This window comes from Chiloscyllium plagiosum, unplaced genomic scaffold (assembly GCF_037043375.1).
Source record: "Chiloscyllium plagiosum isolate Xiang-an unplaced genomic scaffold, Cpla_swu_hap1 HiC_scaffold_2, whole genome shotgun sequence".
In the NCBI taxonomy this organism is placed as follows: domain Eukaryota; kingdom Metazoa; phylum Chordata; class Chondrichthyes; order Orectolobiformes; family Hemiscylliidae; genus Chiloscyllium; species Chiloscyllium plagiosum.
In genome coordinates, this window is record NW_028270140.1 from 44,453,413 (window position 1) to 44,475,054 (window position 21,642).

General features: G+C 38.4%; 1 protein-coding gene across 1 annotated transcript in view; it reads right to left on the bottom strand.

Annotated features, from left to right (window-relative positions):
• dnah6 (dynein, axonemal, heavy chain 6) overlaps nucleotides 1-21,642 on the bottom strand; it is a gene marked incomplete at its 5' end in the record, with an annotated part of 301,703 nt that overhangs the window by 243,732 nt on the left and 36,329 nt on the right. The window contains 6 exons of the mRNA XM_043705917.2: nucleotides 229-372; nucleotides 3,524-3,637; nucleotides 6,602-6,730; nucleotides 8,619-8,870; nucleotides 14,388-14,540; nucleotides 19,148-19,299. Coding sequence (XP_043561852.2) covers nucleotides 229-372; nucleotides 3,524-3,637; nucleotides 6,602-6,730; nucleotides 8,619-8,870; nucleotides 14,388-14,540; nucleotides 19,148-19,299 — 944 coding nt within the window. The remainder of the gene's footprint in view (nucleotides 1-228; nucleotides 373-3,523; nucleotides 3,638-6,601; nucleotides 6,731-8,618; nucleotides 8,871-14,387; nucleotides 14,541-19,147; nucleotides 19,300-21,642) is intronic.

The window sequence follows — 21,642 nt, forward strand, 5'->3', positions numbered from 1 at the left end:
GCCAGCACTCTCATACTGCATGTAGTGTGAGGTTGCCAACAGCCTTTTCAGTAGGAGTGAGGGAGACAATATCAAAACCTAATATTGTTGCTAAACTACTTGAAAGAAGGTTGGACAGTGAATGAAAATTAATATCAAGATCACATTTCTAAAAGAAACACAAAGTAACTCCAATACACAAATTAACATCCAACATTCCACCAGCTTTGGGGAAATAACTCAGAATACCTTTTGTCTCATTTGCTCTACATTATCCTTAAGTGTAGCTGCAACAGTATTTGAGGGAAGACCTTTTTCCAGTTGGTTCACAAATTTGCTGTATTTTGCAACTTCACTTGCTAATTCTTCTGCATCTATGGTTTCAAATTTAAGCTGTGAGGGAGTAGAAATGGAAAAGAGTTTAAATATTATTCTACTTTCTGCATAAAACTACTAAAGTCATCAAACACGTTAACTTCTCAACAACTAATTACTTTACTGTTCTTGTCAAATATTAGCATAATGTGGGAAGTTGCTATTTCAAAATTATCATGCTTTGTTTCCTGTTCAATATTTAGAACATTATAATTTATCAGTTCCTTCTTAACTTTCTAAAAACAAGCTGTTGAAGTGCATGGCTAGGTGACATTTAAAACTGGACTGTAGTATGTTGTACGTGCACGTTAAGAGGCTTCACCTTTAAGAATACAATGTTGGGGCTCTGCTGCCAGTCAGTCTGCCATAGGTTTGCAAGCTGCACAAAGGCTTAAGTTGATTGCTCTAAAGATTGCTTTGTAAATTATAATATTTTATACTTTTAAATAAACTAACTCACAAAGTTGCAAGCTTCCCTACTAAACATTAAGCTTCATGAGAAAACTACAGCTGGTACACGCAAACAAATCTACATAACTTATCTCATATTGAGACATTTCAAATTATAATCAAATTATTGAACTCAGCATCAGTTATTTTTAAATGAATAACATATCAAAAAGATAGATGCGTAATACTTGAATACATATTTCAATGAATAGGAGTGGCCTACTGCCTGCTTTAAAAGGCCAAAGGGATGTGGTGTTGATATGCTCCAGTAGTCATTGGGATGTATGGTCTATATACATCACACCAGTACTTGAACTCATATCACTTTAGTTATTCGTGTCAGAGGGAAAATGACTTTCTGGGTTAATAACTGTTAGTGGAGAAAAATGTTGAAATCGTTGAGACAGCTTCCTCTTCCAGATAGACAGGGGACCACCTCGGGCCAAATATGATGGTGGTAAGCTTTTTCTTGAGTTTTCACAATAAATGAATCATAATTTGATCAGGATAGATATTTTCTTCCAGGATAGTTTTGATATACCCTATCTCAGCATCAATCTGACATGGTGAGCAGACACCCATATTCACAATGTTGCAGAAAAGATTGAACTTAAAGCATGTGGCATGTAGAAATCTCAAAGTGTATACTGGTGAAAATAGGTTTTCAGAAAATAGTAGTCCCATTTTCAGACACCTCAACTAATACTAATACACTGAGGAAGACAAGGTCTTTTGATTGTTCAATTTCAAATGGTAAATTTGAAATTAGGATGGAGTTTATATAACTATATAAAGAAATTCTTGATTCGTCTCTAGCTGTCTCACACTGCCATGCAGTAAATCCAGGAATGGTTTTCTCCACTAACAGGATGATGTCATCAAGCCAAAAATTTAATTTTTGCCCACCACATAAATGAGCAATGTGTGATATGGATGTTTTAGTGCCAGTATGGGGTCAGGTAGGTAGGCAATTTGTCGCAATAATTAGTATGCTGTAACAAACAACACATACCATTGGCCATTCACAGCTGGCAGCAAGCTCAGAGTGTTCGACCATCCCACGTTTGCATCAGAAAAGTATATCCATCATTAAATGCAGTTCTGTTGTTAGAACTCTTTTATTAAATAATCCAGACTGTGCCATGAGTTATGTCAGAAATCAATTTAACATCGTTAGCTGGACATCACAGACATAAATATGGGGTCAAAAAGTGTGGCGCAAGACAGGCAGCATCCAACGAGCAGGAGAGTCAACATTTTGTGCATAAGCTCTGTTCTTGTAGGCGAAAGAAATTTGTGTAACAGTCCACCTTTCTCAAAAATAAAGATTGCTTGTCATTAATGGAGCCAAATTCTGCTGTATCCCCATGGCAATGCCCTGACCAATCAGAATCTACCTGCCTGATCTGAGAATTAAGATTGATAATTGATTATTCTTGCTGCATCTCCATGCCAATGATGGGCCAACGAATCAGCAGCTCTTTTCTCAAGCTGTATAAAATTATGCCTCTTCTTTTTAAATCTGTTTCATACATCATAGTTCTGAGTGCAAGATGAAAAACTTCAAATCACCTTTTAGCAATGTTTAAGATGCATTTTTCAACAAGAATCCTGTACAGTAACTAAGAAAAATTGTGTTGTATTTTTTCTTCCCATCCATTATGGGCACTGAGGTTAACTATAAAGTCTTTTCCTCTCCTTGGCTGGAAACAACTTAGACAGGTACTCACTAACTGAAGCATCGCTTCCATTCTCAAAAACAAAACACATTTTAAAAATAATGAACCCAGTAGAATTACTGTACTCATAAACAGGATGAATGTTATGGACTTAGAGCATCTGCCTTCCCTAAAGAGAAATGACAGACAGATTCGACAAAATATTTGCAGTCATTCATTCTAATGGAGAACACAGTAGACCATAATTTAGTGCTAGCTGTGGCTCAGTCGATAACCCTCTCACCTCAGACTCTGAATGTTTAGGGTTCAAATCCCACTCCAAGTCCGGGACGCAAAAAATCAAAGCCAGCATCCCAAGTATAAAGGGAAGATTGGAGATGTCAAATTACAAATGAAATGTTAAATTGAGTTCCTATTTCAAATTGAATCCCTGATATGCTGGCCAAAATGCACCCTTGGAAGAGGTTTCATAGTAAGGTTGTTGGCGGAGTTAACCTTACTGTTAGCAACCTTATGGCCAGTATGTACCCCTCATTGACACAAAAAACTTGTCTGGTCATTATCATATTGTTATTTATGGGATCTTGCCATAGATAAATTCATTGCTGTGTTTTCTATGGTACAACAATGATCACAGTTCAAAGAGTACTTTATTGGCTAGAAAATAATTTGACACATGCAGTGTTCATGAAAGGCACAGCATCAATGTAAGTCTCTTTTCATTCTTTCCACCATATTTAGTTGACAGCCTCTGCCTCCAAATGGTGTATCCTCAGAAGACTTTCTGCATAATAAGGTCCCAAGTGGGTTTCAACAAAAATGATCAAGTACACAACTGATTTCATTAATATAGTAGTGTATTTCACCAAAATCTGAAAGATAGATTCGATGTAATAAAACAGTCAACAAAAGCTCTTGAATATAATTCACATTGGATGAGAGGAAGTAGGTAACAAATTTGTTCCTGATGATGCATTTTAATAATCATGACTTTAATTAAATTATCTAATAGACACATTGATTAAAAGTAACAAAACTACCTGAAGCCATTCATCTACACGGAGATCCCAATCATTAAGGGAATTCCAAAGAAGTTGCTTTAGTTTCACATCAGCATGAACTTCTTCCAGCAAATCAAATTTAGTTATCTCAACCTAGGTACAAAAAACATACACATTCTACAGCTTAGTGGAAATAAATCATTTGCTAATTGCAATTTGCAGTTTAGAATTGGAGCATTAATGCCTTTCAGTTTTGAACATAAAACATATTGCTCACTTCTGTCTTCTTGAGGTAACAGTTCAGTTCTATATTAGATACACTCTTCATTATTCCAGTACCAAATTAAAACAATCAGTAAAAAAGACACATATAAGGAATAACTCAGCAGGAGAGTCTATGACACATCATGTTTATACTGGCTCACTTACTCACTCAATCCAAAACAAGACACTCTTTCTATTTCCCAGCTCTACTATTTTCCTCATAGTAAATGCTTCCAACATTTATCTAATTTTCTGTTAGAAGATGCAATGTTTTCTCAACTGTTTCTTGTCAACAATTGTTTATGAAAAAGATTATCACAAGCTATCTGTTGTACTTTAGGATGATTATCCCTCCAAGGAATAGGCAGGATAAACACAAGAAGGATTTTTCTGTTGAATGGAGAGTCCAGAACAAGGGGGTCACAGTTTCAGGATATGGGATCAGCCATTTAAGACTGAGATAAGGAAGCATTTCTTCACCGAGAAAGTAGTGTGCCTAGGAAATTCTCTGCCACAGAAAATGGTTGAGGATAAAACATTGTTTTCAAGGACGAGTAAGTATAGTCCTTGGGCTAAAGAGATCAAAGAGTATGGGGAGAAAGCAAAGAAAGGCTACTATAAATGATCAGCCATTATCATGTTGAACGGTGAAGAAGATTCAAAGAGCCGAATGGCCTCCTGTGGTTCTATTTTCTATATTTTTATGTTTCGCTCTACTAACTCCATTGTCAGATAAAATAATCCTTTCCATTCAATTATTTGAAAAAAGTCTCTTTTTCATAAATCTATTAAATTTTATTGGTTTTACAGCAGCTTTTCTCTAGGTTTTGGGAGCAAGAACAGGAAGGCAGATTGTGATCTGAATGGCGATAGATTCGGAAAGGAAAGGAGCAATGAGACCTGGGTGTCCTTGTATACCAGTCACTGAAAGTAAGCATGTAGGTGTCTGTAGCAGGTGGTTAAGAAGGTAAATGACACATTGGCCTTCATTGCGTGAGGTTTCAAGAACAGGAGCAGAGATAACTTGATGCAATTCTGCAAGGCCTTGGTGTGACGGTGTCTGGAGTATTATGTTCAATTTTGGTCTCTTTATCTGAGGAAGGATGTTCTAGCAGTGGAGAGAGTACATCAAAGGTTTGGTTTGATTTATTGTAGTCACGTGTACCTAAGTACAGTGAAAAGCTTTGTTTGCAAGCACCACAAGCAGATAATAACAAGCAAGGACACACAGATCATAGGGTGCTGAGTCAGAGTGGGGCATACAAGTTATGCTACACAGGAGGTGCACAAAGCAAGATCAACATCATTTGATGGTAGAAAGTCCATTCATCAGTATAATAACAGCAGGGAAGAAGCTGTTCTTCAACCTATTGGTGCGTGTGTGTTCAAGCTTCTGTAAATCTGCCTAATGGAAGAGATTGTAAGAGGGTGGGAGGGGTATTTGATATTGGCAGCGTTTCTGCAGCGACGAGAAATATAAATGGACTCCATGGATGGAAGGTTGACTTCCGTGACAGTATGTGCTGTGCACACGACCAATTGTAGTTTCTTCCGGCCCTGGGCTCAGTGGTTTCCGTACCAGGCCAGTGTGCAACCGGATAGTAAGTTCTCTATGCTGCATCTGTACAAGTTGGTGAAGATTCTTATGGACATGCTGAATTCCCACACTTACACCTGGGATGGCACAACTGTCGTGTGAAGAAAGGATTGGACTATATTCACCCAAGTTTAGAAGAATGGGGGAGTGGGGAATGAAAATATAGAAAGCCTCTAAAATTAAACATGACTAGACAGGGTAAATACAGGAAGAATATTTCCAATGACCAGAGAGCCCAGAACCAGGGATCAAAATCTAAAGATGCAGGCTAGATCATTTAGAACTGAGATGAGGTGAAATTTCTTCACCCAGAGAGTGGTGAGCCTACTGAACTTTCTGTCACAGAAAGTAGTTGAGGCTGAAACATTACAGAGGAACCTCGATTATCCAAATATTGATTACCTGAATTTCAGATTATCCGAAGATGATTTCAAGGTCCCACAAAAACGTTAAATCAAAGAGGTAAGCGTAATAGATTTACCTGTACTAAAGAACATGTGAAAACACTGGCAAAAACAAAGAAACACAAGCAGCTCAAGCATCAGCGAGTGAATATTTTTTAGGTAAGGGTTGTTACACAGCCCTTTGCAAAAGTAAGTGTTTTATAGTATTCCGGTCACTTTACCAGGCCGTTCATGAAAAAATGGCTGAAAACGTAAACGCACGCGTGAGGCGGTGCTTCTGTCTTTCTATCGCGACTGTGTTTCCGGAAACTGACAAATCCTCTTACAATCGTAGAAGCTATTTTGGACCTTGTTTAATGCTGGGATTTGATATACAGTATTTAAGTGATGGTCTTCTCATTTTTACCTGTAATTTGCAGACTGCAAGATTAGTTTGTTTAAATGGCAGACTCATTAAAATTATAGATTTAAACAAATTCTCCAGTAGAGCACAGCACTAAATCAGTATGGCTTCCCTTGTTTAAGGTAAAATTGATTGTCCGAATATGTGCCCACCCATCTCATTCGGATAATCGAGGTTCCTCTGTATATGTTTTCAAGAAGGAGTTAGATATGGTTTATTCAGCTAAAGGGATCAAAGAGTACAGGGAGAAAACAATCATGATGATATTGAATGGTAGAACAGGCTCAAAGGGATAAATGCTCCATTTTGCATTTTTCTATGTTTTAAAATGGCCAGTGGAAATAGACAGAGTGCCGCATGTCATCCATAGCAATAATTTCTTATCATTGGTAATGAAAATTGCCAAAAATCTGCCTGGAAATTGTTGGAAAACATCTAAAACTAATTACCTTGAAGTTCTTCTGGTAAGATTTATACTGAAATGCACGTTTCTGTAATTCATCCATCACAATCTGCATGTCTGCCAGAGTGCTTTTCACTTTTTCTCTGTCAGAATTGATGTCTAGAAGCTGAGGATCCTATAAAATACAATGGAAATTAAAATAGTTTATATGAAATTGCATATGATCATTATAATAGGAGTAAAGGTATAGTTCCTATCGTCTTCCCAGATCATAGGGTTGTTCTTTGTTAGAAAGAGAGAGAGAGATGACTGATGGTGTTTTAACTTGAGGGTCACCATGCCTCAGGCAGCGGGAGAGGTTGAGAAGGAGAATCCTGCTCTGCATCACAAACTATCTGTCCAGCCAATGGAGTCAAACTACTCCACTACAGGTATTTTCTTTTTCTATTTGTAAGAATCATATATTTTTCCTTTTGAACTAAAAACTGAGAAATGGAACTTTGACACTACTTTATAGGTAAAAAAAAGGAGGTTTTCATTTTGAAGGTCAAGTTGAATTGTGGAGTGTAAACTTTAACTACATGTTACTTTTCAGAGTACTGATTTTGATACTTGATGAACAGGCTGATGCCAGGAATCTATGAGTTAACATGAAACTGTCCAGCATCAGCCTTTAAATTGGCTTCTTAAGCTGCAGCTTGCATAAACCTGAAAGACTGTGCACCTAGACATCAAGGTGCCTGAAGATAAGAAACATCTCTCTCTCTCTCTGTGGTGGTGAAGGAAAAAAATCATAATTAACATTTGAGAGTGTGTCCAAATCAGGACACAGCAACAATAGCTTGGGGAAGTTTGCCGACAGGAACAAAAGAGAAAAAAAAAGTTGCTTTTAAATAATTGCTTTCAACATCTTCGGATGTGGTAACATGCATCATGGCTGATGATGGAGCGAGTAAGAAGTTAAGAGAAGACCAAAGGTGTAAAAAAAAAGGACCACAGCCTGGATGGCCGTGAGAAAGAAAGGCTGTGGTGGAGACTAATCATGCAGGGCTGGGGTGCGACAACACTAGCACCTGGCTATACTCTGTGACTGTATTCTATGACTTTAAAGCTGAGGTCTCTCTAATGAGTGCGCAAGGTTGACAGTGGGAAGAACATTAAATAGTGGGCCTTGGATAAAGGATAACACAAGGAAGGCACAATTAAATAGACTGTGCGGGCTTTTTTAAACAGACAGTAGGCCAAAGGTGCTCAGCAGATAGAAAGAGTCAAGTGACATATCCATTTGTAACAATAAGTATCTCTAAAAGCCATCTGTTTCCTTAGTTCTTCAAGTCTTTGAAGATGACACACATCTACAGCTAATACGTTTCCTCCTGCAGTCGAAAGATATGCAGGTTAGGTAGATTAACTATGCTAAATTGCCTCATAGTGTGAGAGGTTTGCAGGTTAGGTAGGTTGCATGTGGCAAATATGGGGTTATGAGAATAGGGTAGGGGGCTCTGCATGGGATGCTCTTCAGAAGGTCAGTGCACACTCTTTGTGCCAAATGGCCTCTTTCTGCTCTGTAAGGATGCTATGTTTCTTTTAATTACACTTCATAGCAAACATCAACAATTTGAATTTTTCCTCTCTCCTCACTGATTTACCTTGTCATTAAGAACTCAGTTTGAAAATTAAGGTGCTCAGTGCTCATGCTTTTCTGAACATTTGGTCAGTGCATCCTGTTTTCCCAACATGAGCAACTTATGGTAGAGCCTCCCTACTGTCCCTGCAATCGTGTAAAATGGCCATTGAATGCTTCAAAAGCATGTAAATTGAAATGGCAAAGGTGATGCTTCATTCAGAGTCACTGTGGGGACCTAGCCTCAGGAAATGGGGAGACATCTCTGAACCAACCTTGTCACCAAACTTCTTCTCCCAAGATTCCCATCTCACATCACTCTTCCCACCATCACTCACATCAGACCTTGGTCCGTTTTCAATATTGAGTCTCAAGTGGATGCATTAAACACGGATTACTAAACAAGAGATGATGGTAAAGACAGCAATTATTGACCTACCTGTTCTTTAATCCTCACTGCTCTGACCTCCTCATTCAGCACATCTATGTCTTTATCCATGCAGCGACACAGCTTAGTAACATTGCTGTCTCTTTCACTGACAGCTCTGTCAATGACAGTGCGAACTACACTTATTGAAGGCTTTAGAGTTGCAAATACAGCAAGATCCTCAGGAGGTGTACCAATCTTATACTTTTCGATGAGCTGATACATCATTACAACAATAGTTGCTTCTTCATCCAAGACTTCAATCTAAAAGAAAAGTATTTCTGTTATAGAGGTTATTATGCCTCATATGAGAAGACTACATTGATTCAAAGGACAAATTTCACTTCTGGACTTTTTGCACCCCTAGTTATGTTCAATGTTCTGTGTTTTATTGGTAAGCAAAGTGTTCCACAGTTGTCCTGAGTCACCAACAAAACCATGTCACAATGGGGGATATGATTTGATGCAATTATCAGTAAATGTCCTAAATTTTTTCAGATCACAAATCCAACTTAAAATGTTGCACACAATCCATAGAATGAAATTGGTATGTGTACTTCCTGTAATGCTGGTCACTATTTGTGATCCCATTCGTGTGGCTTTCCAAGACTTAGAATTACATAAGCCATTTTGCAGACTGAACTAAAATCAAGAAGAGATGCAGAAACATTAACAAATAACCGATAGTTCTACAGTTTCATTTGCATCCTAGTATAAGCAAAACATCGTGAACATTAACAATCACTGGGGAATTTTCTGAAAAGAATTATCTACAGGTAGAAGACATCATTCCAGGAATAAGCCAACAGGGAATTAATGGAAAGGAAAACACCGACATCATAATGTAGCTTTCGTTTCTTCAAGATACCTCATAGTTCTTTTCAACCTTATGTCACTTTTCAAATGTAGCCAGCATTGTAACATGGGTAAATAAAAAAGATTTTGCAAGCATCACAAAAGCCTCTTAACAACAAAAAAGAAATGAATAGCTGATCTGTCCTTGGAGATGCTAGTTGACAGAGAAATATTGCCCAGAGGAAAGAAGATCTCTGGTTTCTATTGTTAATCCAACTGAAACCCTAATAAAGCCTCAGTTTCAATGTCCATGTGCAAAAGATAGCAGTTGTAACAATGCAACACACCCTCAGATTTGAGGGAATTATTGCAACCTAAATGAAATGCTCAATGTCTTGTGCAGAGCTTGATGACACATGGATTAGAATCAAAGGCAAGCTTTCCATCAAATGAAACAAACTAATGCTGATAATTAACCTACTGCTTATCTGCTATTCTATTTTAAAATCGTGTATGTGCTGTCTCTCCACTTTTTGAGGAAGACAACTGACAAAAATGGAAAGTTCACCCAAACTATGGTAAAGGATTTTTATTTTAAACTTGGGATATGTATGATATGCAATACTATATTAAATGAAATACATCCAGGAAGTTTAGACAAAATAATACTGTATTTCTAAGAGACTGCTTTCTAACAGTATTCATTTGTCTGCCCTATTTAACTCTTTTACCTCATTTTGCATGATCCTTATTAATCAAATATAATTGTAAAAATGAGCCTATGATATGCTGATAACTTAACTATCTAATGTTCATGTATTGTTGGCCCCTTGCTATGATTGCACAGAGAGAAACTGCAGTCTGCTCACAGTTGTGTTTGCAAGTCACCACTTAAGTCCCAGATCCCCTAAGGGTAATCATCATGGGAAGCACAGTGGCAGTAGTTGACTGTGTCCCAATATCATTGAGAACCTTTAAGTAAACTTGCATCCCAGGTTTTCCCAGGGCTATCCACTTTGTGAATTTTGACTCAAGATGGCTTCTATCTTCAGTCCATCTTAAAGTTTCATCCTTTGTATTTGTGCTCTATTTACAACATGCTTTCTGTTTGTACACACCATCAATGAAGAGAGCAGTAATACGATTCCTGGAATTGATGGGATTTTATTGGAAATCTGTACCAAATGTTCGCAGTGTGCCTGCTCCACTCAATGAATTACTGAGGAAATGCAGGAAGTTTCAGTGGACAGCAGACTGTCAGGAGGCATTTGACAGCCTGAAAGCTGTATTAACCACTGCCCCAGTATTAGCTACACCTAATTATATAAAGCCATTCAAGGTGGTGTGGGTGTCAGTGCTGTACTCTTACAGGAAGCTGACGGGACGATAGAAAATTGAACATTCATCATTAGAAATATTTTACAATTGAGAAGGAGACCTTGATTAATTTCTTTGAACTAAAAATATCTACTTTGTCCTCCACCTGTTCCTGTTTTGTCTTAACCATTCGATCAAACAGGGTTTCTGATAATTCTACTTCAACTCCTTAACTGTACTCTTTAATTTCTCCTCCCGTTTCAATTGGTGACTTTGTGACCTTATTATCACACAAGTCAGGAAAAGTCCCAGGATATACTTCTGTAATACCTCAGTTGTCTGATTTTCCACTGGCTTTTCAACCACAGTATGCAGCACTCCGACCTGTGACCCAGCTATATAGTTACCAAGGACAAATTGTATTCCAGGAGCCGAGACCTTTTCCAGCACTCTGACTACCACTTCTCCACTTTTCACTGGACACTCTAACCTCACTTTACATATGGAGCATTGAGAGTCATAGATATGTACAGCACAGAAACAGATCCTTCGGTCCAACTTGTCCATGCCGACCAGATATCCAAACCCAATCTAGTCTCACCTGCCAGCAACCGGCCCACATCCCTCCAAACCCTTCGTACTCATATACCCATCCAGATGCCCCTTAAATGTTGCAATTGTACCAGCCTCCACCACCTCCTCTGGCAGCTCATTCCATAAATGTACCACCGTCTGCGTGAAAACGTTGCAATTTAGGTGTCTTTTATACCTTTTCCCTCTCACCCTAAACCTATGCTCTCTATTTCTGGGCTGCCCCACCTCAGGGAAAAGACTTTGCCTATTTATCCCACCCATACCCCTCATGATTTTATAAACCTCTATAAAGGTCACCCCTGCCACACGGTGAATTCTATGTACGAGCACCTTTCCTGGCAATAGTCCTTCTGAGTTACATATCTCATCTCTCAACATCAAAGATTGACATGATCCCGTGTCTCTAAATACTGTAACTTCTTTACCTGCTGCTCCTGGCCTATGCGAGTAAACTTTACCGTTGCAAGTATATGGTTTAAGAAGATCTGGCACTTCCTCCTCAACCAACCTCAGACCACGTTGCACATTCTGGTGCAACTTTTTAGCTTTCACTGTGCTTTCCTTTACCACTTCAACAAAATTCACTGGCTTATCCTGTATTCCTACACCCGTCTTCCCAATGCTTTTTCTAACCCACCAACATTGGCTTAGTGTGGCCTACTTTATTGCAGTGAAAACATCAGAGATTTTTGACTTCTCTTTCCCCTTCATGGGTTTCCTTTTTACCCTGTGGTAAGCTATCTTTATTACACTCACCAAGATTTACGTTTCCTTTACTACATGAGGAGTTTTCTTTTCCCCAATTTCTATCCCTCACGGATTGACATTGGTGTTGGAAGCCAAACTTTGATTTATGAACCAACTGATAAACATCAGCTATTTCAGCTGCTAATCTGACCGTTTTAACTCTGCTCTTCCACATGAGTTCTCACCAGCTCAGGAAGTGAATCTTTGAACTCCTCCAAAATACTCATCTCTTTAAGAGTGTCATATATTTGATCTATTTTTAATGCCCTTACCCAACTATCAAAATTGCTTTGTTTGAAGCTTTCAAACTGAATGTATGTTTGACCAGGATCCCTCAGATTCCCAAAATGTTGTCTGTAGGTTTCTGGTAAAAGCTCATATGCACTTAAGATGGCTTTTTTCACCTTCTCACACTCCCCAGGTACCTCCTCTGATCGTGAAACCTCTACCAACCACCCCTGTTTGGATCAAAAAAACCCAGATAGTCACAGCCATTGCACTTGTTTACCCACGTTCTCAAATGAGATGATAAAGGTTTCTACGTCCTTCCCATCATTAGGCAATGCTAGGATATATTTCAACAGATCCTCACCAGGCCCGCAGCCAAGATGGGTTGCTCATCTTCACTATCGCCCTCAGTAAGTCTATCTTCTACCTTCACCACAATCCTTTTAAATCAATTTTCCTAAGTGCCAATTTATGAAGCTCAAACTCTCTTTCTCCCTTTCCTCTCTCTCCTTTATCCTTTCTTATACTAAGGCTTTTCTCTCCTGTTCTTTTTGTTTTGCTAAAGTGATTTTGACCTTCCCTTTTAGTTCTACAAGGGTGATTCTTTCTTTCTCTCTTTCCTCTGCTTTTAACCATAATTCAAACAGTTTCAGTTCTCTTTCATGTTCAAGCTGCTTCATCTGCAACTGAACTCTAGTCATTTCCAAAGATTCCAATGGCATTTCCAGCACATTTAAGTGCCGAGCAACTGCTGTAATTACCTCTCCTTTCCTCACGGATGAAGGCAAACCAACTCCAGTTTGTCTACCAATTCCAACAGCTTTGCCTTGCTCACCTTTTGTAAAATCCCCAAAGTCACTTTTTTTACCCCAGAAAACCCGTAGTGGCTGAAAGAGCCATTACTACACCAAGCACTGTTTATACCAATCGAATTCAACACCTGAACAAAAGACACTAAATACCTACTACTCGCCACTTTTCAGTCTAACAACCTGAAACCTAAATTGGAATTATAGAATCAATCCCGAGAAGAGCCCCCAATCTGTTATGGACCAGGCCAGATCCCCTTAAAATATTTTAAGGAGATAGCCTAGACCCTAACATTTTATTATTTTAAAGGCAGATGTGAAGTGGATATTCCAGGTGTAGTGCAGCGGGCAAAAGCACTCAGCTTTAAGCAAAACAGATTTTATTTAAACACTACAGCCGAAACACAAACAAAAGAAAATGGAATTTAGAATAATTTAACTACTGGAAAACTTTACCAACCTAATACAGCAATATAACTAAAGAACTGTTCCAATCCATAACATCCCTTAAACATATCCCTTGGCAAAAAGGCAAATTGAAACACAGATTCTGACAGGCAGGAGGGAACAACATCCAAAGAGAGTTCAGAGAGAAAGTCAGTCAGGAACCATTTGCTGAAGTTTGCAATCTTCCTGGACTGCCACAGCTAAACCAAACTAGAAAATCCTGAACTGGGAGAACTGACCATTCCCCTACTATTGTTGAACTAGGCTCTTCCTAGACTCCTCAGCACCTTGGCCTTTACAGTTTCTCCTAAAAAAAACCAAGGACAATATAACCTTGTTAAAGTGAGAGCATCATCACAAAAACCTCAAAAACTAAAATGGTTAAGCATATATAAATAACAAAAACATATAATTAAATTGAATCAAATATAAACATATTATCCTTAATGAAAAAAAAACTTTTCATTTAAAGGAGTAAATTATAGTCATAATTTAAGCAGATTGGGAAAGCATTTCCGCTCTGCTAAAATCGCAAATCAACAGAAGTTTATGATTTCATGACAGATGACATATCATCAAAATTAATCCTTATTTTCACTGTTTTTTTGATTTTCTGAATATGAGAACAGCACATAATACTCTTCACTACCAATGCCAGCATATTGTAGAACAGTGGGAATGGCTAGAAACTCAGTTTTGGCCTACAATTGCAAAGAAAAATGACTGAAATCTTCCTTTCACCTTATTGAAGAAAGATAGAAAATAATAAAGGGGAAAAGTTCTGTGAGGAAGGTTTGAACTTTACCAACTTGAAAAATGTATTATGAAAATATTTGCAACATACCCTATCTTGCATTTCATCAAGGAATAGCAAGTTGTTCACATACTCCAAGGTACCAGTTGGAACTATTTCAAGTTTATACTCAGCATCTTGCACTTCATGAATAATACTGTCTGTCTTCTTCTTGGCAAGAACTGGAAGAATCGCATTAATAGCCTAACCAAAAGAAATCAAAATTGTGATACATATTATCAAAAATGATATTTCCTTTTACTTTCTGTATGTTGTAAATATTAACACGTTGTCCTGTGATAAATAATCAGATTAGCATTCATTTCAAATTTAAGTCAATTATAGACTACAAATGTGTATATTGCAACTAAAACAACTTAAGGACAGATAGTTCTCCTATAACACCGTAGTTGCGTTCCAGCAAATCCTTGCTTAATATAAATAATGGGGCCTACGGGAAAAGAGGCATTACGGGCACACCAGCAATACATATCACTTATGATTGCTCAAAGATCACCCAAATGTCTAACACAAAGTGCAGCACAACTTGAATGAAGCTGTAAATCATAGTTATCAACCAAACAGAAGTAAATTTAATCACAGTACATTTAAAAAATATTGATAATGTAGGGACAGAAGGACGCTTATTGCTAATATTCTTATCCTTATGCCCACTCATTTGTTTCAAAAACAGAGATAATCTAAGAGTAGTGTAACTTTCACAGGAAGCTGCTCAATGTACCTCTCACAGAAAGCTGCTCTGTTGGCAGCTGACATCAGTGCATGCACAGAACAGCACTGAAACTTCAGTGCAGACATTGGCACAAGCGCACAACAAAGCACGCAAAACCATCACCGCTGGAATTGCGTTGTTGTGAACAGAGATAAGCATTCTCGAAAATACCAATCCTTAATTCCTCGGTGACGTTATAAGCAAATTGCACTGCCGGAACACTGTTATCTGAGAACTATCTGTATATTTAAGAATTGCCTTTTGCAAACAATTAAAGTTCCTGTTTCCATTCTTCCACTGTGTGTTAAATAGTAGACAGTAATTAAATTACATATTTATCCCAAATGTCTAATTTTAAAAATATTTTCATGGTCACTTTTAGCAGTTTGGATTTACTAAGAGACAATTATTTATTAATATAAAGGAGCACATTGAGGGTGAAACATAACACATAGATAAAAGTGTATTAATATGTTGCAATAATTTCAAACTCCCTTTTTTTATGTACAAATTCCTATGTCAAAACGCATCTGGAAAGTTTCTATGCAATCATACTCTAAACACAATAAACCCATCAGAAGGGCTGCAATGCGACAACGGGCATGAGGATTAGAGGAGCTGTAAATAGGAAAGAAAGCAGTTAGGGGATCAAGAGTTGGATCTGGAGTTGTTGTGAGTGCAACACCTAGGAGAGGGTTGGTGAGTCTGGTGAACGTTGAGTTTGGGAGGAGCAGAGGTGAGTTGAATATGTTTGGGGAAGAAGTAGAAGTGGAACGGAAAGGAGCTGCTCGGGAATCAAGTTCTAGGAGCAAGGGAGGGTGCTGAAAATCACCAATGGCCAAGATGCAGGGCCTTATGTCAAGATTAGAAAGGCCTTTGCCAGGAGTTCTAGGTTCTGTGCTGGAGTCTGAGTTTTGGTGTGGGAGGAGGTGCTTGAAGGAGGATTTGGGGTGGAGGAGAATAAAGGAGGCTTCAAAGTAAGGAAGGGTGCCAGTAATTGGGTGTGTTGAGGCTCCAAGAGGTGTTAGGGGATACAAGGAGGTTAAAAGAGATCCAAGCAGAAGAAGGCAGCTGCAAGAGTGATGCTGAGAAGAGGGTGATCGAAAGGGTGGTGGACATACATGCTGCAAAGGAGAGAGAACAGTTTTAAACTGGTCAAGAAAGGAATGCATAACTAACTGGGAGCCAAGAAAACTCTAAATAACTAAGGTAATTAAGTTCTTGCAAATGAATATGGTATGTCTAGCTTAGAGCCACATAAGTTCCAGAACTACTATATTGGAAACAATGTTGAGGGCCCTATTTTAATGAAAACCATCAATTGACAACCTTAATTCAGAGAATGAAATTGAATTTGCAGTGAATAGAATTGTATCTGCCCAGCAAAAGTGTTCCAACTTTGTGCATGCCCAATGGAAATGTTTGGTTGTGACCTTAGCAATCTATGAAAAGTCTTTTTAGGGTAATGGATTTTTGTATGTATAGAGGATGGGCTGAAGGGTTAAATTTGTTGATGATATTTGACAGTTGCATGACCTTGAATGATTCCTGTGAACATTCCTGATTATGCCAAAGCCAGCACAGTCAGCTTGTTTTTTTCCTCTACTTGCTGTTTGTTACACTGTACAAGACAGAGAGAATTTTGTTCCAAGTCGCAGCACCTTACCTTGGATCCGGATTGAGAACAGTGCCAGGAATGACCTAAGCCTCCAGCCCAGCCATCGAGCAAGGGGTCACCAGACAGGCAGCGAGGCTTATTGTCTTTTTTTTCTCATTCTGGCTAATTTACTTAACAAACATTTATATTTAAGCAAATTGCTGTTGTCATTTCTTCTCTTAACTAAATTTACCCAAATCCAAAAGAACCACTTGGATACACTGTGTGATTCAAGACAGTATGTGGAAGGGTAGGTCAGTTATCTTGTATCAATTTAAATGGGAGTATAACATTTTCCTGGGGGATCGTGCTTTTAAGTTTAATGGAGTATTGAGAATGTTGATGAATTAATCTAAATCTCTGTTTTTCAGTTCAAATAATCAATTTGTCAGCACAGACATACAAAGTATGATACCCTGACTGCCCAACATAATAAATGAACGAATGAGAATAAAGAAAAGTAGCCCACAAAAATCAAAACTTAGCCTTCATGAAAATCTCAAGATCCCTCAAAAAAAATATTTTGACCCTGACAAGAAAATCCAGACAGGCCACATGAAAAGCAATACCAAGTATTTTGTAGGCATACAATAGTGACTGATAAGGAGATGCGAGGTGGAGCCAATTTGGGATCAAAGGTAAGTCAAAGACATCAATGTGTACATTGCATTTGTCTTCACTAAGAAAAAAGAGGCTGCTGAAATTGCATTGAAAGACAAGAAGCTGACAAGTGACTAATTGACTAAAACGTTTTAAAGAGGATTTATGTATTAGAAAGTCTAGCTGTACTTAAAGTTGATCAGGAAGGGCCAGTGGGCTGAGAAGAGGTAGATGGAGTTTAATTCAGACAAATGCGAGGTGCTGCATTTTGGGAAAGCAAATCTTAGCAGGACTTATACACTTAATGGTAAGTTCCTAGGGAGTGGGCGGCACGGTGGCACAGTGGTTAGCACTGCTGCCTCGCAGCGCCAGAGACCCGGGGTTCAATTCCCGACTCAGGCGACTGACTGTGTGGAGTTTGCACGTTCTCCCCGTGTCTGCGTGGGTTTCCTCCGGGTGCTCCGGTTTCCTCCCACAGTCCAAAGATGTGCAGGTCAGGTGAATTGGCCATGCTAAATTGCCCGTAGTGTTAGGTATAGGGGTAAATGTAGGGGTATGGGTGGGTTGCGCTTCGGCAGGGCGGTGTGGACTTGTTGGGCCGAAGGGCCTGTTTCCATACTGTAATGTAATCTAATCTAATCTAATCTAATACAGAGTGTTGCTGAACAAAGAGACCTCGGACTACAGGTTCATAGCTCCTTGAAAGTGGAATCGCAGGTAGATAGGATAGTGAAGAAGGCATTTGGTATGCTTTCCTTTATTGGTCAGAGTATTGAGTACAGGAGTTGGGAGGTCATGTTGCGGCCGTACAGGATATTGATTAGGCCACTGTTGGAATATTGTGTGCAATTCTGGTCTCCTTCCTATCGGAAAGACGTTGTGAAACTTGAAAAGGTTCAGAAAAGATTTACAAGGATGTGGCCAGGGTTGGATGATCTGAGCTTCAGGGAGAGGCTGAACAGGCTGGGACTGTTTTCCCTGGAGCGTCGGAGGCTGAGGGGTGACCTTATAGAGGTTCACAAAATTATGAGGGGCATGGATAGGATAAATAGACAAAGTCTTTTCCCTGGGATTGGGGAGTCCAGAACTAGAGGGCATAGGTTTAGGGTGAGAGGGGAAAGATATAAAAGAGACCTAAGGGGCAACGTTTTCACACAGAGGATGGTACGTGTATGGAATGAGCTGCCAGAGGATGTGGTGGAGGCTGGTACAATTGCAACATTTAAGAGGGATTTGGATGTGTATACGATTAGAAAGGGTTTGGAGGGATATGGGCCGGGTGCTGGCAGGTGGGACTAGATTGGGTTGGGATATCTGGTCGGCGTGGACAGATTGGACTGAAGGGTCTGTTTCCATGTTGTACATCTCTATGACTCTATGACCAGACAGTATATGTCTAAATATGCTGAATGGTGTAATGGTGTAATGGTGGAAATTTCAGAAGCATAATCTCACAATGCCCTTTGGACACTGGGTTTATGTAAGAGGTGTGGACAATTGCAGATGTTGCATACTTGGTCATAAAACAATGTCAGGATAAATTCAAAAACTAAAGGCCAATTATTTTGACCTGGCTGGATGGAAAGCATAGTGAATTGAGTTTCATCATGAAGTGAATAACTACAAAATGAAGAGCAATTCTTCATTTTATATTGTGATTCAGTATTCGATCAAGGAAGGCCTGCTCAGTTAAGCATCTAGGTATCAAGATGCTACAGGTTTCACACTGTAAGAAATACTGCCCTCTAAATCATTTGCTTCATTAAATGCTTATGATGATTAAAAAAGCCATCAGATTGATCACAAATGAGTAATGTTTACCTCCAGACAGCGTAGCGGTGAAGGTATTATTGTTTTCTTGAGAGATGCATTATCTATCAGCAGCAATCCTAAGTTCTTAGTCTGCTTAATACTGACTGCATCAGAATGCTGTTTGTGATATTTTTCCAGCCAACTCGTAAAGAAATAAATATCTGCATTAAATGTAGATACCAAATTTAATATTTTATCATTTACTTACATATTTGTCAGTTTTAACTTTGACATTTACACTTTTGTTTTAAAAATATATAAACTTATATTTCCTGATATTAAGCTATGCACTGTCTGCTTATGAAAGTACTATGAAATGGAAAAAGTAAAATAATTAAAGAAATATCAAAACCTTAGGATGCAGTGGAGATTTACTAGAATAGCAACAGGCTGAGAGAATTCAGTTATGTACAGTGATGTGGGTTACTGGGATTGCTCTGCTCAGAATAGAAATGGACAAACACAGATTTAAAGTAATTATCTAAAATATTAAAGAGTTTTGATATAATGCATAGAGGTAAATTGTTTCAACTGGCAGGAAGAAAGACGACCAGACAAAATATATTTAAGTATCTTGGCATAAGAACCAGACAGTGACACCTAAGATGACAGTTTCTCACCAACCAACCATTAGAGAATGTCTGTAAGACACTTTAAATTTATATTTAAAAATGAAAAATTAAATAATGTTAAAGAAGTTATCACATAAGTAATAAGAGACACATTCAGATGGGAAGAAATGACTTGTTGAATTCACTGTTCTGTTTTATTTTTAAATGGTAATTATTGTTAGGTTGTATTAGTAAGAATTAAAGTTGTACATTGTGGTAGTGAGGACATGCATTAGTTAAAAAACAATTGTGAATTCACTAATTAACAGCAGGGGAAAGGAGCAAGGGCAGAGAACTGGCATAAAAATTAGCCAATAACAGCAGAACACAAGCAAAATTCTTAACGTAATCTCAGGAATCAAAATGGCATCAGCACAACGGAAGGAAGTGATTGATGAGAGTTGGTAAGTGAGTCTACTGTCTAGCCTTCAGTTCATAAACAATAGTCTGTGAAGTAAAGTTAAGGAGAGCTCAGCTCCTGGAGTGTAAGACACCCTCACAGTTTCCTATTGGCTTGGTCAACCACATATGTAGGAAACGGCACTAGCTGCAAAAATGTGATCTTCTTGTTTCAGGACTAAAGTGATAGCTCGAAACACTGTAGTGTGCTGTAAGGCTGAGAACCATTTGGATTAATATTTAGGGAGGTGATCGCATTGCAGTAAGGGAATGGGTGTTGGCCAGACAGCCGAGGAGGTTCAGGCAGATAAGCAAGGAGTCACTCACTAACCTGCTTTCCATTTTGGAAACTGGCAAGGGCAATATTTCTTAAAGAAGATGTCTTTCTTGCTGCTACAGAGCATTAATGAGACAACCCTGAAGTATTGTGCAAAATTTTGATCCCACTACTTAAGGAGCAACATACTTGCCAGAAGAGGTATGCATCAGATGGAATCCTGAGATGGTGAGATTGCTCTATGAGGAGAGATTGAGAAGACCAATCCTGTATTCTCTGGAGTTTAGAAAATTAAGAGGTAATCTCACTGCACAGTTTTTTTTTAAAATCATGATGATTCTTCTAATTTGGTTTGGAGTAGTGGGGGTTCTAGAACCAAGAAACACAGTTTAATAATAAAGGGTGGACCATTTAGGACTTGTGAGGAAGGAACTACACTCAGAAGGTGTTGAAAGTTTTGGACTCCCTGAGGGATGTGGTGGCTCAGTTACTGAATATTTTGTAGATAGACATTAATAAATTTCTAGGTATTAAAGACAAAGGAAAATGGAAAGTGTGTGGGTACGTAATGTAGATGGAGAAGATTAGCCATGATTTGATTGAGTGGAAAAGAAACTTCAAAGAGCAAAAAGGTATGTTATTGCCTCTATTTATTGCAGAATAAGAAATGTTTTTGTGGAGTAAGTTTTCTGATCTGGGTTGTACTGCTGTAAAGGTTGCTAAACATAGATTTTATGTATTAATCAGAATTTTCAAAAGTGAATTAGGTAAGTACATGAAAAGGAAAAAAATTATGATATCATTTTAACAGAAGTATTAGGCAGCAGGATTAATTGCGCATCAAGCATACAAAGAGAGGAACGGTCTCACTTTGTACAGAATTAATCTATACAATATAAAAGAAAATATTAAAATTAGTGAAAATGTTCTAAAATAAACCAGACAGGGATCATCTGAAAAACTTGTGGATGTGTTATTTGAATATCTAGAAGTTTTTAAAGTTACAGAATTAGAGAGTGTTGGGGTAGCCCCTGGTCAAGAGTCACACAAAATGGCTGCCCATTGGCATAAAAATGGCTGAAATAACAAAACTAGCTTACCTGGTCCAGCATTAGAGTGAGATCATAAGTTTAGCACAATAGAAGGTTCTTTGAGAAGGAGGTATCCCAAGGCTAATTATTTTTGGCAGTGGAGCTGAGTGGGAGCAGTCAAACTGT